At 39.7% G+C, this 19,174-nt stretch overlaps 1 protein-coding gene across 2 annotated transcripts in view; it reads right to left on the bottom strand.

The window, feature by feature from the left end:
* pdcd6 (programmed cell death 6) overlaps positions 1–19,174 on the bottom strand; it is a 35,021-nt gene that overhangs the window by 14,872 nt on the left and 975 nt on the right. For both annotated transcript variants that reach the window (XM_012964564.3, NM_001008003.1), the window contains exon 2: positions 6,264–6,325. In XM_012964564.3, coding sequence (XP_012820018.1) covers positions 6,264–6,325 — 62 coding nt within the window. The remainder of the gene's footprint in view (positions 1–6,263; positions 6,326–19,174) is intronic.

Genomic DNA, 19,174 nt, shown 5'->3' on the forward strand with positions numbered 1-19,174 from the left:
CTGACCTGCATGCTCACAAACTAACTGAACAAGTTATGTCCCATGTGGCCCCTCCTAAAGTCACTGACTAATTAAGAGGTTAGAGAGCTAAAAGCAGGAGGTAGAGATCTGGCTATTAAGTTAGACATCCGCCCACTCCAGCCTTTATAGATTACATTTTTGCCTAACTAACTATATTGGAAATATTTTTTATTTTGTGCATCCATTTTCCCCAGTGTCATTTTTACACAGAACTGTCCCTTATTAGTTACAATTGTATCTAAGTGCAGGTGTTGACAATTGAGTATTCTGTCAAAAGCCTACTAATCTAATTAAATTTGGAAAACTTTGTATCTTTTTTGGCATTCAGTGCAGGAGATCAAAGGGAAAACGAGGGACTTTTAAATAAGAATCCAGGACTGCAAGCTGAGCTGTCAAAATCGGCACTGTCCTGCAAAAATCGGGACAGCTGGGAGGTATGACACAAAAATATACAGGATAGTGCAAGGCTCACTGAATTTGGACTGGTTTCATCTGCCCCCCTGCCCCAAATACATAAGTCAACCCCTTCTCTGACCCAAGAAATTTGAAGGTCCTACCGTGGTTTCCAGTTTTACTCAGTGAGTACTCCTCAACAGGTAGCAGCCCTCGTGCTGGCTGTGTAGCTTACAAATATAGTTCAAAGAACCCGGAGAGTACCATTATATGCAGTGAAACAGTGTAGTTTTATTGAGACATCTTGTAGCACAACATGTTTCGGCTCACCAGCCTTCCTCAGGTGCATAAAAAAGTGACCATAGCAACATACATATATACCCTATCCCACACCAACAAGTGTCACCAGCTCCACAGTGTGGCCAGGTGCATAGGTATTCAAGACAAGGATTTGTACAAATCCTTGTCTTAAATACCTATGCACCTGGCCACACTGTGGAGCTGGTGACACTTGTTGGTGTGGGATAGGGTATATATGTATGTTGCTATGGTCACTTTTTTATGCACCTGAGGAAGGCTGGTGAGCCGAAACATGTTGTGCTACAAGATGTCTCAATAAAACTACACTGTTTCACTGCATATAATGGTACTCTCCGGGTTCCCTTCTCTGACCCACCCTCACCTCTTATGTCACCGGTTGGTACATGCCAGAAGACAAGGCAACTCTCAGAGCACCCTGGGAGCCGGCACCTCTAATACAGGTGGGGGGAGTAGTGCTAGGAAGGGAAGGCAGGCTATAGTTATAGGGGATTCAATTATTAGAAAGGTGGATAGGGTAATTTGTCGTGAAGACCCTACATGCCGAACTGTGTGTTGCTTGCCTGGTGCTAGGGTTCGGGATGTGGTGGAACGAGTGGACAAATTGTTGGGAGGGGCTGGAGAAGACCCGGCGGTCTTGGTGCACATAGCTACCAATGACAGAGTTAGAGGAGGGGGGGGGGGGGAAGTCCTCAAGAACGATTTTAAAAAGCTAGGCAAGAAGTTGAGGGTGAGGACTTCCAAGGTAATTTTCTCAGAGATATTACCTGTGCCACGAGCAATGTTAAGAAGGCAGCGGGAGCTTAGGGAGATTAATGCGTGGCTGAGAGATTGGTGCAGGGAGGAGGGCTTTGGGTTTCTCAAGAACTGGGCTGATTTCTCAATTGGCTACAGGCTCTTTGCCAGGGATGGGCTGCACCTCAATGATGATGGGGCAGCTGCTTTGGGGGAAAAGATGGCTAGAGGGTGGGAGGAGATTTTAAACTAGGAGTGGGGGGGGGGGAAGGTGCAGCAGGTAATTCTGTGGTAGACAGGATAGATGAGGTAGTGGGCATAGTAAGGAAAAATGGGGGAGGAGACTTGCTTCGGGATACTGATAATGGCAGGGAGGCCTATAAGTTGTTTACACATCATTCTCACGCCAGTACAAGTATTAAATGTATGTTTACCAATGCAAGGAGTCTGACTGGTAAAATGGGAGAGCTGGAGGATGCGTTGCTGAAACTTGGTTGAACGAGTCGCATGACTGGGCAGTTAATATTGGGGGTTATACATTGTTTCGGAGGGACAGGGGCAATAGAAAAGTAGGAGGAGTGTGTCTGTTTGTTAAGCAGGGATTAAAAGCAAATATTAGAATAATAGAAAATAAGAGGAAGTGATGGGGGTAACAGAGGGAGCTGAATCTTATGGGTTGAGCTTCTCACTGATAGTAAAGAATCTACCAAATTAATTGTAGGGTTATGCTATAGACCCCCTAATGTAAGTGAGGAGAAGGAGGTTCAACTCCTGTTGCAAATAGAAAAGGCTGCTAGTTTGGGGCAAGTGATAATAATGGGGGATTTTAATTATCCTGATATTGACTGGAGCCATAGTACTACCAGGACAGTAAATGGGAACAAGTTTATAAACTTGCTGCATGACAACTTTATGTCACAGGTTGTTGAGGAGCCAACCAGGAACCATGCTATATTGGATCTAGTGATCTCTAATGACCCAGAACGTATAGCAAATGTGCAAGTGGTTGAACCCCTGGGTAATAGTGACCATAATGTTATTTCATTTGATGTTTGGTGTAGGAAACAAATTTACACTGGGGCAACAAAGACAATGAATTTTAGGAAGGCAAATTTTAGCTCCTTAAGGGCAGCGCTTCAGGGCATAGATTGGGGCATTTTGTTTTCTGATAAAAACACAGAGCAGAAATGGTTGTCATTTAAAATGATATTAAATCATTACTGTTCTCAATTTATTCCATTAATAAGAACAAGTAGAAGTGTTTAGAATCACCCTATGTGGCTTAACACTGAGGTAAAGAAGTTAATAGGGAAAAAAAGGAAAGCTTTTAAGAAATATAAGTCAGAGGGGACAGTAGCTGCATTTAATGAATATACCAGTAAACACTATAACAAGTGTTGTAAAACAGCAAGATAGAAAATGAGGAGCGCATTGCGGCAGAGGCCAAGACTAACCCCAAAAAGTTTTTTAAGTATATTAATAGTAAAAAGATGCAGGTTGAGGGTGTGGCCCAATTGAGTTATAGCGGATACAGAAAAAGCAGATGTGCTTAACCAGTTCTTTTCTTCTGTGTATACAGTAGAGGAGCCAGTGGGCCAAGTCCCACCCAATAGCTGTACTGTTGCCTCAGCTCCAACTACACAGTGGTTGACACAGGATATGGTGCTTAAAGGGTTACACAAGATAAATGTAAACAAGGCACCTGGGCCAGATGGAATACACCCTCGGGTACTGAGAGAGCTAGGGTCAGAATTACAGTAGCCCTTGTTTCTGATATTCTTAGACTCGCTTTCATCAGGTATGGTACCTAGGGATTGGAAGAAGGCGAATGTCATTCCTATATTTAAAAAGAGTAAGATCTCAGCCTGGCAATTATAGGCCTGTAAGTTTGACATCCGTGGTGGGCAAGTTATTTGAAGGCTTGTTAAGGGATCACACACAAAATTATGTACTGGAGAATGCCATTATGAGCAGTAATCAGCATGGCTTTATGAAGGACCGGTCATGTCAGACCAATTTAATTGCTTTTTATGATGAGGTAAGTAAGAAGCTGGACAGTGGGGATGCAGTAGATATAATCTATTTGGATTTTGCCAAAGCATTTGATACCGTTCCCCACAAACGACTGCTTTCTAAACTAAGGTCTATCTTAGTGAAGTTGTTTTCACATGGATAGAAAACTGGCTACAGGATCGGGTACAGAGGGTGGTTGTTAAAGCGGACCTGTCACCCTAAGAAATAAGTCCAAATTATTTTCTATATTGTTAGTTGAGCAAAATAAACTTTACTTACTCTATGTAAATAATATAAACCTTGTTTCCTTCCGTCTTGGAATTACTCAATCAAAGCAAGCAGGCAGGCACCATTTTGTGGACACTGTTATTAAGGCAAGCTTTGTATCATGCCAAAATCTTGTTTATGTGCCAGAATGGGGGACCAGATGCCCATGTCCATGCTCTGGCTACACAATTAGAGGGTGAGGAGGGAGGTGAGAAGTGAGATGTGCAGTGACATCTAGGAAGTGCTGAATGGAAAGGTAAAGTTATTGTCTGCCCCGCCTCTATGCCTAAGGCATAGAGGTGGGGCAAGCAATATATGATTGACAGCTGTGATTTTTAAATGCCTTTATAATGGGTTTGGATGTGTTAATATAAAAATGAATTTGGGTTTCATGTTTAATTTGAACAGGACTTTTATTATACAGATTTTCATGTCTGGGTGACAGGTCCACTTTAATGGTACATTCTCTACTTGGAATAAGGTTCTCAATGGGGTCCCTCAAGGTTGTGTACTGGGTCCACTTTTGTTTAACTTGTTCATAAATGACTTAGGGGTGGGTATTACAAGCACTGTTTCAGTGTTTGCAGATGACACAAAACTTTGCAGACCAGTCAATTCTATCCAGGATGTGGTATCCTTGCAGCAGGATCTTGACCAACTGGCAATCTGGGCGGCTAAGTGGCAGATGAGAATTAATGTGGATAAATGTAAGGTCATGCACCTGGGATGTAAAAATATGCAAGCCACTTATACCCTTAATGGGACTGCACTCATTATTGAGTTAGAGAGGGTCCAGAGAAGGGCAACTAAGCTGGTAAAGGGTATGGAAAGTCTCAGTTATGAAGAAAGACTGGCCAAGTTGGGTCTGTTTACACTGGAGAAGAGGCGTTTAAGAGGTGACATGATAACTATGTATAAATATAAAGGGGAACATATAATAACCTTTCTAATGTTTTATTTACCAGTAGGTCCTTCCAACGGACACGAGGGCGCCCACTCCGTTTAGAAGAAGGGAGGTTCCATTTAAATATTCGGAAAGCATTTTTTACTGTGAGAGCTGTGAAGTTGTGGAATTCCCTCCCCGAATCAGTCGTGCTGGCTGATACATTATATAACTTTAAGAAGGGGCTGGATGGATTCTTAGCAAGTGAGGGAATATGGGGTTATGGGAGATAGCTCTTAGTACAAGTTGATCTAGGGACTGGTCCGATTGCCATCTTGAAGTCAGGAAGGAATTTTTTCCCCTCTGCGGCAAATTAGAGAGGCTTCAGATGGGGTTTTTTGCTTTTCTCTTGATCAACTAGCAGTTAGGCAGGTTATATATATATATATATATATATATATATATAGTCATTATGGTTGAACGTGATGGACTTATGTTTTTTTTCAACCCAACTTACTAGGTTACTATGTTACAAGGTGGCAACCCTAAGAGATACACACAAAATTGTGTATACTAAATAGCAGTCAGACACCCCTTCCAAATATCCCCTTAACTGACATTTTTAATATATGAATATTATTTAATATTATAATATTTTTATAAACTCGCAATTTGTAGTAATTAAGTTCATTTTCAGATTGTCACTCCGTTGCTTAGCAGAGGCCATGTTTGTTGAGCGACAGCCCAAAGTTTGAGTGTCAGAGATTTTTAGTTTTGCAACTGTCAACAGGTGACATGTCCTAGTGGTTATTAAGACCTAAGACTGAATGATTAAGGTCAGGAACCCTGTGAACTGTTGAACATACCACCTTTTTTGTTGTTCCTATGTTTTAAAATTTAAATGTAACTGCAACTTTCTGCAACATTTGCAGATGTTGTTTTTTAAAACACTGATTCATGCAGCACTGACAGACATTTGGCCAGGGGTGCCCAAACCTTTGCATTCAACTGTAGTATGGATGATGTTAAACTGCAGCTTACATTCATAGAAACAGCTAATGTGGATGTCTCAATAAAGAAACCCTTAACTGCAGTGTAATAAAATATATACCAAATTAAGCTCTTTTGTGCAGGGCCCTCATAAAAGCTTGCATATTTTTTGTATGTAACCTGTATGTTTATTGTATACACTTATTTATTGTGTAGTGATATGTTGGTTCTTCATGAATATGTGTCAATATAAATAGTGAGGATGCTTTAATGCGCCTTCGACACTGCATTATTGTAGTGAAAGACAATTTACAGTATGCTGATATACTACATTCTGTGTACAGTATTACTGCTTGGATCACACAGGACAGCCACCAAGAAGTAGCTTTAGGGGGTCAATTCTTGGCAGAGCCCCCCAGACCTATGATAAGTAAGTCACTAGACCCGCTTCTACATGACTCAAGAGAAAAAAAGTGGGTTTCAGACAGCAGCACTTAGGGTATCCTTTGGATAACTTTCCCCAGACATTCCAGGTTATCAGTAAAGGAAAGGTGCAGATACATGCTGGTGGATGATTTGTGACATATGTAATATTTTAAAATATTAGTAAAACAAAAAAGGAGAAACAAAAATATTTTCTCACCATTTGACAGGGCTTGCTGAAGTTCTGTGTCAGATATAACACCACTTCTGTCTCTGTCCACTCTGTGGGAAAAAAAAAGCTATTTAAATATTTAAACATTTTATTAATGATAAGTATATGTTAATATTTAAATAATGTAGCACATGTGTGTAGACAGTAACATTAATACATGTGGGCCGCTCTTTATATAAATATATACCTTTCAAGGAACAGTAACATCAAAAAATAAAACTGTATTAATGTAATGCAAATATGATGTACTACACAGTGCCTTTTACACTGGTAAAAGTTGTGTGTTTGCATCAGAAACACTACAACAGTTTATATAAACAAAGCTCCTGTGCAGAACTAAAATAGGGCTAAATAGAACAGGTTACAAGGCAGGTAACAGATAAAGTCTGTAAAACACAATTGTATTCTACAGAGCTTATCTCTGTAGATATTAGCCCAGTGTACCTGCAAGCGAGTAATCCTCTTACTTCTTCTGTCTTTGCGCTGCTTGCACATGTGCAGTAGAGTGAAAAGCCAAACTTTTCCAAAAAAGCCGGCTTTTTCACTGAACTGTGCATGCCCAGGCCCTGGGATTGTAAAGAAGACACTAGGAGAAAAAGCCAGTGCAGTTTTCTTCTGACAGGAACACCCCCTGTGATTGTACCTCTTCTTCTCCTTTAACTTTTATGATTATGTTACATGGGCAACTTTTAAAGGGCAATTAAATGCAAAGGGAACCAACTCAGATATCGGGATCCCTCATTTTTAAAGATAATACACAAGTAATACACAAATTAAGACAAGAAAACAAAGAAATCATTTTTTATGATAGATTAACAATCAAAAGCTGTTAATTTCTGCTTCTTGGTTTTAGAAGAATTTGACAGGGAATAAAAGACATAAAGCAGCCACAGAGTTGCCAGTAGAACACAGTGCATAAAACTAACTGTTTGAAAACATACAACCAGGCTTATCTGTTTTAGAAAAACGAAAGACCCATTGGTGAGCTAAAAACAGATTGGATGACATCCTTGCCTAAAGGTTTAGCGGTTTTGTACAATATTTGGTACGTGTGGGTTGACAAGGCGATCAATATCAGCAAAAGCCTTGGATATTGGTTGTGTCGTTGAATGGCCAGGGTGGAAATTTTGATGGCTCCCGAACATCAGCAGTAAAACATAAGACAGGGGTAGAATTCTAGTGTTTCTACCTGCATATCTGATTCAGCTCCGAACGATAGTTGAGTTAGGGCTCTGGCACACGGGGAGATTAGTCGCCCGCGGCAAAACTCCCTGTTCGCGGGCGACTAATCTCCCCGAGTTGCCTACCCCTGCCATCCCACCAGCGAACATGTAAGTCGCCCGCGGGATGGCAGACGCGGCGGCGCGATTTCGCCTGTGGGATGGCAGGGGTAGGCAACTCGGGGAGATTAGTCGCCCGCGAACAGGGAGTTTTGCTGCGGGCGACTAATCTCCCCGTGTGCCAGAGCCCTTAATGAACAAGCTTTCCAGCAACTGCAATCAGTGGTCGCAGTAAAGATTATTATTGTAATGTGTATGGCCACCTTAAAGGAGAAGGAAAGGCTAAGTCACTGGGGGGGGTGCAAAATAGAGTACTTTGCTAAAGTATTCACTTTATCAAGTATGGCATTTTTCATGTTTTGTTAAATTCCAAAGAAAAATATATATAAAAAAACATTAAAAAAAAAAGTAATAAACTGAAAATTGGCATATGTATTCACTGCCTTTACCATGAAGCCCTTAAAAAGTCCTGGTTCAACCAAAACCCTTCAAATGTCACATAATTAGTGAAATAAAGTCCACTTGTATGCAATCTAAGTGTCACATGATCTGTCAGTATAAACACATCCTTTCTGAAAGGCTCCAGAGGCTTCAAAACCACTAAGTAAGAGGCATCACACCATGAAGACAAAGAAGCCCTCCAAAGAAGTCAGGGACAAAGTTGTTGATTAGTAAAAGTCAGGGTTGGGTTATAAAAGAATATCCAAATCTTTGAGGCTTTATGGAAGAGTGGCCAGAAAAAAGCCATTACTAAACATTAAAAATAAGAAGGCATGTTTTGATTTTGCCAAAAGGCATGTGGGTGACTCCCCAAATGTATGGAGGAAAAGTGCTCTGGTCAGGTGAGACTAAAGTTGAACTTTTCGGCCACCAAGGAAGATGCTATGTATGACGCAAACCCAACACATACCATCACCCCAAGAACACCATCGCTACAGTGGAACATGGTGGTGGCAGCATCATGCTGTGGGGATGTTTTTTAGCAGCAGATTGGACTGGGAAAGTGGTCCGAATCAAAGGAAAGATGGTGCTAAATACAGGGATATTCTTGAGCAAAACCTGTGTCAGTCTGCCTGTGATTTGAGACTGGGACAGAGGTTCACCTTCCAGCAGGACAATGACCCAACGCATACTGCTAAAGCAACACTCAAGTGGTTTAGGGGGAAACATTTAAATGTGTTGGAATGGCCTAGTCAAAGTCCAGACCTCAATCCAATTGAGAATCTGTGGTCAGAATTGAAGATTGCTGTTCACAAGCAAAAACCATCCAACATGAAGGAGCTGGGGCAGTTTTGCATTGAGGAATGGGCAAAAATCACAGTGGCAAGCTAAGACACTTATCCAAAGCAACTTGCAGCTGTAATTGCCGCAAAAGGTAGCTCTACAAAGTATTGACTTTAGCTACAGTGGCTTGCACATTTTGTCACATTACAGCCACAAACATGAATCAATTTTATTAGAATTTTACGTGAAAGACCAATACAAAGTGGTGTACACGTGAGAAGTAGAACGAAAATCATACATGATTCCAAACATTTTTTACAAATAAATAACTGCAAAAAGTGGGGAGGAGTGGAATAGGATGGGCAAAGTGTGCCATTTCCCCATGGATTTTATACTGATAAACACAATACCAACTGCTGATATATTGACATAAACATTTTGGGTACTACACATAACCTAGTATCCAGCATTCCTGCTGTAATACACACAGAACCAATACCAATTCCAAGTGACAACTAAAAGCTGATGCATTTTACTACTAACAACAGTATTGTATACCACTTGGAGGGACAACTACAATTCACGTTAGCTGATACATTTGCCTATTCATATGAAGAGCTATCACTTCCAGCTGTAACATTCTCCACCTTATAGTTACAAACTTTTATACGGAGATCAGACTACGATGTACGATCATTTATATTCCTGCTACAATAGGGGTTACAACTTGGACACCTATCACTGGCTCCAATGGATTGGGGCAATTGTCTCAACAAAATACCCAGGCTCAAATGCACATGTACACCAGTTTAATTTTTAGAATATAGGATGAGAGTTAACCGACATACAAATAATTTAGTGGGTTTCTCACAGTGTGCTATGAGATTGTTACAGGAGTATGTGAATGATAGATTAAGATTATAGGAAGCCATTGCACAAGTATTGTGAAATGTTAATAAATATATATATAACAAGCATTGGATAACTGCTGATGGGATTCATTTGCAATAACTATTCAAGAGTTTATCATATATATCTCCGCTGGAAAGTAGTGAGCCGTTATGTAGTTAATTAGATTAACAGTATACAAGTAGCGATGTGCGGGCTGGTTAGAAACCCATGGGTTTACCCGTGGGCCATGTAGGTTCATGCTGCCATTTGCACAGGATTCTGGGTTGTGGGCAGGTTCAGGCTGAGCTTTCCATTCTACCCTCCCTGCTTACAAACCCACTGCCTCTGGCAGCTTCTATTTATAAGCATGCACCTGAACTGCCCTGTCTCCCTCATGACATCAGAGATGTGGTGGGGTAGGCAAGGGTTTATAAATAGAGGTGCCTTGGCAGGTCCGGAGCAGGTAGACCCACACATCACTACTCACTACTCCAAATATAGGCAAAAAGTATGTTAAGTGCTAGCTTAAGGGGAAGTATACACACACACACACAAGAAACACCAACGAACAATCAAAATTTAAAGCATAGTACTAGATATGAAGGAGGTTTATGGCACAATAAAGTCTCTGCAGTTCAAATAAAAGATCTTATTTCAGTTTTACACCAGTGCATTACACAGTAAATTATTGTTTAGTGACATACCAATGCAATATGGCAATAGCAGTATTGGGGAGCTCAACTCTCTGTTAACTTACTCAAACGGGTATCAGGTGCAAATACTGGAAGAACCTCCCCTTGCATGGGGGTCAATATCCAACAGCAAAAAAAATCCAGTAGCACACTGAAGTTGCAAGCCGTGTTAAAAAAAGTGTTTTATTTGCCCAAGTACATACAAAAAACAAGAGCAATGTTTCGGGCCCCTCTGGACCCTTTCTCAAACTTGAGAAAGGGTCCGGAGGGGCCCGAAACGTTGCTCTTGTTTTTTGTATGTACTTGGGCAAATAAAACACTTTTTTACACGACTTGCAACTTCAGTGTCATACTAATGGAATATGGACAAACCTGCAATAGCAAGTTGCAAAGTTAGTCTACCTTTAGTGTGTAACAAAAAAACAATACATACTATAAGCTTAGCAATGACCTTGGGAAGAAAACTGCCACAAACTGACAATGTGCCAGGTTCCCACAGATCAATATCCAGGGCAAATGTACTATGTTACTAAAAAATATGCAATCTGAACTCTAAGCCTGGGTTATGGAAGATCATATTTTTTTCATTACAGAATTAACAATGTTTTATTCTTATTCCTATAAATGTCAACTAATCAGGGCTGCACTCAATGAACAACTTTTAAGTAGAGACTCACTGGCACTTAAAGCCTATTTTTTTTTGTTTGTTTGTTTGTTTATTACCCTTTGTTGATCAGCCCCTTATCTTGTTCTGGGAAGTGTACCATACTGATGAAGGTACAGGTATGGGATCCTTTATCTGAAAACCAATTATCCAGAAAGCTCACAATTTCGGAAATTCTTTCTCCCATAGACTCCAATTTTAAAAATCTGAATTATTTGATTTAAAATGATTTCCTTTTTCTCTGTAGTAATAAAACGGTGCCTTTTGTTTGGTCCCAACTAAGATATAATTAATCCTTATTGGAGGCAAAACAAACCTATTGGGTTTAATTAATGTTTTATTGATTTTGTAGTATCAATAAGGTATGGGGATCCAAATTACGAGAATCCTTTATCTGGAATACCCTTGGTCCCAAGCATTCTGAATAATGGGTCCTATACCTGTACAGTAAAATAATCGCCGGGCTCTATTGATCAGTTAGCTCCTTTCTTCTTAAAATATGCAGGATGCAGTAGATATAATCTATTTGGATTTTGCCAAAGCATTTGATACCGTTCCCCACAAACAACTGCTTTCTAAGCTAAGGCATATTGGTCTTAGTGAAGTCATTTGCACATGGATAGAAAACTGGCTACAGGATCGGGTACAGAGGGTGGTTGTTAATGGCACATTCTCTACTTGGAATAAGGTCCTCAGTGGGGTCCCTCAGGGTTCTGTACTGGGTCCACTTTTGTTTAATTTGTTCATAAATGACTTAGGGGAGGGTATTATGAGTAATGTATCAGTGTTTGCAGATGACACAAAACTCTGCAGACCAGTCAATTCTATCCAGGATGTGACATCCCTGCAGCAGGATCTTGACAAACTGGCAATCTGGGCAGCTAAGTGGCAGATGAGATTTAATGTGGATAAATGTAAGGTCATGCACCTGGGATGTAAAAATATGCTATACCCTTAATGGGACTGCACTAGGCAAATCCATAATGGAGAAGGACCTTGGAGTCCTTGTAGATAATAAACTTGGCTGTAGCAAGCAATGCCAGGCAGCAGCTGCAAGGGCAAACAAGGTTTTGAGCTGTATTAAAAGGGGTATAGATTCACGGGAGGAGGGGGTTATTCTTCCCCTTTACAGAGCGCTGGTAAGGCCCCATCTAGAATATGCTGTTCAGTTTTGGTCTCCAGTGCTCAAACGGGACATTATTGAGTTAGAGAGGGTCCAGAGAAGGGCAACTAAGCTGGTAAAGGGTATGGAAAGTCTCAGTTATGAAGAAAGACTGGCCAAGTTGGGTCTGTTTACACTGGAGAAGAGGCGCTTAAGAGGTGACATGATAACTATGTATAAATATATAAAGGGATCATAATGTTTTATTTACCAGTAGGTAATAGTAGGTAAAAATAATAGGACACGAGGGCACCTACTTCGTTTAGAAGAAGGGAGGTTCCATTTAAACATTCGGAAAGCATTTTTTACAGTGAGAGCTGTGAAGTTCTGGAATTCCCTCCCCGAATCAGTTGTGCTGGCTGATACATTATATAACTTTAAGAAGGGGCTGAATGGATTCTTAGCAAGTGAGGGAATACAGGGTTATGGGAGATAGCTCTTAGTACTAGTTGATCCAGGGACTGGTCCGATTGCCATCTTGGAGTCAGGAAGGAATTTTTTCCCCTCTGCGGCAAATTAGAGAGGCTTCAGATGGGGTTTTTTGCCTTCCTCTGGATCAACTAGTAGTTAGGCAGGTTATATATAGGCATTATGGTTGAACTTGATGGACGTATGTCTTTTTTCAACCCAACTTACTATGTTACTATGTAAAATATGTAAAATTGTAAATATGGTTAAAACTTCAGAAAACAAATACTTCTCCATTTATTCAGTATTTTTTAAGACAGGTAGTGCTCTATCAAAATTATTTGGTGAGATGCCTAGTGTTAAAAATGTGACCAAACAGACACAAAATGTATTGATGTTTTCTTTTATCATATATAAGATTTTATTGAAATTGAGAAATTGTGTGGTGGAAAACAGATCCTGCGGATGCATAGAAGAGGTTGTACGCTAACAAACTGTGACAATCCAATTACTCCTGTTCGTACAATCATTTAAATCTAGAAAGGTTACTAGTAAAAAGGTAATACATAATTGCAGTGCCCCACTTTTTCAAGGATCAAGCAAGTGAGAGAAAGATCATCAAAACCGAAAATTGATTATTCAATTATTTCAGTTGAAATCAAGGATAGCTGCCACCGACTTTTAGATGGAGTATTTTTACTTTTGGATTTCATATATTGCAGCTTTGATGCTTAAAGCGGACCTGTCACCTTAAGAAATAATTTCATATTGTTTTCTATTGTGTTTGGCAAGCAAAATAAACTTTACTTACACTATATAAATTATTTTAATCTTATTTTCTTCAGCCTTGGAATTCACAATTGCAGCAAGCAGGCAGGGGCCATTTTGTGGACACTGTTATAAAAGCAGGCATTGCATTCTGCCAATATCTTGTTTCTGTGATAGTATGTGGGGACCTGATACCCATGTCCATGCACTGGTTACAAAATGACATGGTGAGGAGGGAGGGGGAATGTGAGAAGTGCAACAACATCTAAGTAGTTCTGAGTTGAAAGTGAAAGTAACTGACTGCCACACCTCTATGCCTAAGGCATAGAGGCGGGGCAGGCATTATATGACTGACAGCTTGGATTTTAAAATGCTGTTATAATGGGTCTGGATGTGGTAATAAAAAAATTATTTTGGGTTTCATGTTTAATTTGAAAAGGGCTTTTATTATCCAGCTTGGGTGACAGGTCCACTTTAAAGGAGAAGGAAAGGCTAATAAAGAGTTAATCTTAAGCTGCAGGCATACCTTCAGTTGTCGCAATAGTGCCCTTAAGTCTCCCCAAATGTCACCTGTTCAGAAGCCAAACAGGAAGAAAAAATGCTGAGCTGTGTAAAGAAAGTTCCCATAATGCCTCGCTCCTGCACAGACACCGAGACCAAGTGAACATGCTCAGTTAGTTAGACTATGGGGCACATTTAATAACCCACGAACACTCAGAGCGTTCGATCGGCTTATTTTCGGCGACTTTTTCGTATTTTTCTCAACTTTTTCGTACTTTGCGACAAAATTTGAGCGACAAAATCGTATTGTTGTGCCGAGTACGAAAGTTTCGGATTCATTCAAGCTTCGGTATCGTGACTTTCCTTGGGCCAGGTTGGAGCTGCACAGTGCTATTGATTCCTATGGGAGGCTTCCAAAATCATGCACAGAAGGATCAAAGTCGGAAAGGTTTTCCAGCATTTTACGATCGTTCGGATACAAAAATTTTGTGACTTTCAGATCGCCAATACAATATTATCGTGACAAATGCGATTTTTTCGTAAGTATATTCGTGATATTTGCGATCTTAAGAAATAATCGTATCCAATCCAAATGTATCCCCCATTCGAGATTCGAACTCGCGTTTTCATCAATGTGTCCCTATGTTGATTTGCTCAGATCCACATTCCTAAGGAGGGGGAGCGAGTGCTTAGCATTCTTAAGGGAGGGGGGAGCAGGAGAGAGCAGAGAGCTGCATGTCTCTGACACATGAATTACAGACACAAGAAATCTTTTGACAGAAGTCAGTGCAGCATTTCTGTGAGTGCTTATGGCTTTATTTATATAGACCTTTCTGATAAAGCTTACTTAGTTTTTACCTTTCTTTCTCCTTTAATAAATGGCAAAAAATAGTGGGGGGTTTTATACATGAAAAGTTGGAGTTTTCGCACAAAAAAAACCTACAAATCATGAAAAAAAAAATACAAACTTTAGTAAATGCCCCCCTCAGTCTTTTTGCATAGGCAAAAAGAAGATTATACAGTGCACATCAGTGTACAACCTTGCAGTCTCTAAGGTAGAGCCACCAAATGTCTCCCGAGAGCCTTAAATGTGGAAATATGCAGGCAAAAGCAGTTTGATAACTTGGAGGCTCCTGGTTGCCCAATATAAATGGCACAAAGAACTGTAGTTACAATGGTACTTCATGCTAACACACATCAAACAATGGCAGTCAGATTCTTGGTATCCAGAAGAAGAGTTACTGAGCACAAATGTGAACATATAAGTTAAAATTTGGATATGTTTCCTTATTCTGACAGACTATCTATAAAACTGGTTCTTTTAAAGGGGTAGTTCACCTTTAAGTTAACTTTTATTATGGTATAGACATGGCAATTGTAATCAATTAGTCTTCATTATTTATTTTGTATACTTTTTGAAATATTTGCCTTCTTTTAACTCTTTGCAGCTTTTAAATTGGGGTCACTGACCCAAGTAGTCAACAAACTATTGCTCTGTGAAGCTACAGTTTACTTGCTATTGTTACTTTATATTATTTATTTTTCTATTCAGGTCCTCCTCTATTCATATATCAGTCTTTTATTCAAACCACACCCTGACTGCTAAGGTAATTTGGATCCTAGCAAACCAAATAATAAAATTAAATACAACTACAAATAAAAAAAAAGAAGACCAATTGCAAATTGTCATAGAATATTACTCTCTACATCATACTAAAAGTTAACTGAAAGATGAACAACCCCTAAAAAAAAATAACTTCCTAAAAAGTAAAATTGCAAAATATATCACCATTTACATTAAATACAGACATATAACTTTTATACTGACCAGCCATATCCTTTTCTCAATAGTTTTATACTGAATGGTTATGTTCTGTTGCCTTTCAATTTTGTAATTTGGGGGGAAAAAAAAAAACAGTAAAAAGAAACACATATTTGTATTTTCTACACTGGGGAAAACAAATTCCCTGGCACCAACTTTTAGTCCTCTGACCATGAAAGAAGAAGGGCACTGTCTCCTGACAAACTGTTTTTTTTTTTAAAAAAAAAAAAAAGGAGAGCAAGAGTCATACTAAACATGTCATGTGGAGTATAAAGCCTAATAAAGCCATAATGTGTTCCTACCTTAGCAGACTCTTTCCCACCCTGAAATCCTTTTTTGTAAATCTTGAATGTAAGCCCAGGCTCATGTCCCTAATTACACACCTTTCCACTAATTGGCTGGCAAGAGAGCAGTTCATAGCATTTTACTGGCTTTTTAGTGCACATGAACAGTTCGCTCAGAAACAAATTCTGTGCACTTGATGATGCCCATAGGATCCGTATACAACAAATGTAGCAGTTTGAGTTGGGCATTGAAAGGCAATTAAACATTCAAAACCTTGTCTGGAGAAAAGGCACGTAGATATATGTCTAAATAAATACAGGTATCGCATTCCATAGAGCCTAGTTTCCCCTCACACATTGAAGCAAAAATGAACTCTTACTAGTTCTTTTGACATCATCAGCATAACCACCTTGCTAACTTCTGATTTCCTAATAGCGCATCATTAGACTCATTAAACATAACTTTAGGGCAACAACCTCTGAAACTTCTGATTTTATATTAGTGCATTTGCAGTTCCAGTGCCAATTTTTGCAGTTCCAGTTATGTTTGCCGACACATACACTGTACTTTTATGACTCTAAACCAGGGATGCCCAGACTTTTTCCCCGGCGATCGACTTTTGACTCCTCCCCGCGTACGTATGCAACGCAGCATATGAACGCATACCCAATAAACGCGCGTCACTTCCGCATTTCCCAACTTTGACGCGGTCCACGGGGGATCGACTGGTGGACTGCGATCAACGTTTTGCCCACCCCTGCTCTAAACCTTTACCATAGCGCAGATTATTGTATCTTTAAACATTATTTCTAATATATATGATCCCTGTGAGAACTGATCTTGTGGACATTTTGTAACGTTAGTATCTTTATAATTTTTTTATCACACTTTTTTGGGGCAATATATGTGTACACAATGATTCATGTCTTGTCTAACTGAAGTGACACCTTAATGACATCACTCCCCTTTCTTTCCTGCCACTTTGGGTTTATCTGGCTTTGTCACTTTGAGAGGCAAGAATGCTAGCCAAAACTTTAGTCCATTTTTTGAAAAAAACACATTTTTATTTGTATAAGACCTGTAAATGTGGTTCCTTTGTATTTGTGTATTATTTAACTTTGATACTGCACCCAGTATATATATATATATCGATTAATTTCAAAGCACTCACGGGGCAAACATACACAATATTTATTGTTCCATTAAGTCGCCATGAACAATTAAGCGTTTCAATCCCATCTATATAAGGCATGGAGATAAGATAGATGTTAGACTCCATCTTAAATTTTTTTTTTTTTTTTTTTTACAGTGACAACTGAGAAAATATAGGATTCTATGAAGCAGATGTATTGGCAGATTCATTATGTACCCTTAAGAACAGTTTTGACAACTGTTTAGCAACTGACAAAATAGAGGGTTACTAAAATTGGCAGAAAGTTTATCCAAGGATTGCTCTGATTGCCATCTTAAAGTCAGGAAGGATTTTAAAAAGGATTTTTAAGGGCTGTGACACACGGGGAGATTAGTTGCCGAACGACAAACCTTCCTTGTCGCGGGCAACTAATTTCCCCGAATTGCCATCCCATCAGCTAGAGTGTAAATCATGCGATTTGCCTAAGTCGTCGAAAGCGCTGCCGCGTATGCCATCCCACTGGTGATCTACATTCTAATGCTAATTTTTGGTTCAGCCAGGACTGTGGATTCAGCCAAACCCTGCCGAAAAAGGCTGAATCCTGCCCTGCATTAAATTTCTTTTACTTTCTATTCTGTACTTCCCAGATACCATTGCACTCCTCTTATTCCCCCCTCCTCCTTAGGGCTCTGGCACACAGGGAGATTAGTCGCCCGCGACAAAACTCCCTGTTCGCGGGCGACTAATCTCCCCGAGTTGCCGTGACCTGCTATCCCACCGGCGAAAATGTAAGTCGCCGGTGGGATGGCACACGCGGCGGCGCGATTTCGGGAAATCGCCAAAAAAGCCTCGCAAGGCAACTTCAGCGATTTGTCGAAATCACGCCGCCGCGTGTGCCATCGCCGGTGGGATGGCAGGTGATGGCAACTCGGGGACATTAGTCGCCCGCGAACAGGGAGTTTTGTCGCGGGCGACTAATCTCCCCGTGTGCCAGAGCCCTTAGGGTCTATAATTGTGTTGCCTGTGCATAAGGTAGCCAATTCTAGTGCATACACAATTATTTGTGATACAAAACTTAACTTAAAAGGGTTGTTTACTTTACATTAACACAGATAATCCCCTTCATAATGGACTCCTACTAATAACTCCTGTGCTAGTAATGTTCTACCTCACAAGTACCAAACATTGAGGAGCTTCAATTTCCATTTTTAGCTCAACAAATAATAAAACCATAGATTTTTTTAGTAGTTAAAGGAGAACTGTCACCATAGGAAATTACAAATTATTTTCTGTTTTTTGTGGGGTTGTTCACCTTTAAATTAACTTTTAATATGAAGCAGACATTGATATTCTGATGCCATTTGCAATTGGTTTTCATTTTTTTTTCTTTTGTGGTTTTCAGTTATTTAGCTCTTTGTTCAGCAGCTCTCCAGTTTGGAATTTCAGTAGCTATCTGGTTGCAATGGTCTTGTTTATCTTAGCAACCAAACAGTAGGTTAAATGAAGAACTGGAATATGAATAGGAGAGGGTCTGAATAGTAAGATAAGTAAAAGAAGGTAACAATATTAATACATTTGTAAGCACACATAGCAATAGTTTTTGGCTGTGGAGGTCAGTGATCCCCATTTGAAAGCTGGGAAAATGTAGTGGGAAGTGGAAGGCAAATAGTTTGAAAACTATAAAAAAAATAAATAATTGAAGACCAATTTGCGAGGAATAGGAGATTCTATAAAAAGTTAAATGTCACTGACCTTATATAATCCATATAGCAGGACTGCCAATTTTCAGCACTCAGCACTGGTGTAAGCAAACCAAAGTAACTAGTTTACATGGTTAACATTTGTAAAAACAGTTCACACACAATCCCAACTAATAACCACAGTGTTTGGTCAGAACTTATTTGGTTCTGTAATAAATGTCACAAAATAATTTATTTCAGGACAATCTTTTCTCTTTGTTCCTTTTGGGGTTTTAGGAGTGGATACCTGGAAGGAGTGATGGCAAAATGTCATGTATGCCACTAAAAGATAACCGACTGGAAAATGAACACACCATGAACTATGAAGCAC

The sequence above is a fragment of the Xenopus tropicalis genome, chromosome 6 (assembly GCF_000004195.4).
Source record: "Xenopus tropicalis strain Nigerian chromosome 6, UCB_Xtro_10.0, whole genome shotgun sequence".
Taxonomy (NCBI): Eukaryota; Metazoa; Chordata; class Amphibia; order Anura; family Pipidae; genus Xenopus; species Xenopus tropicalis.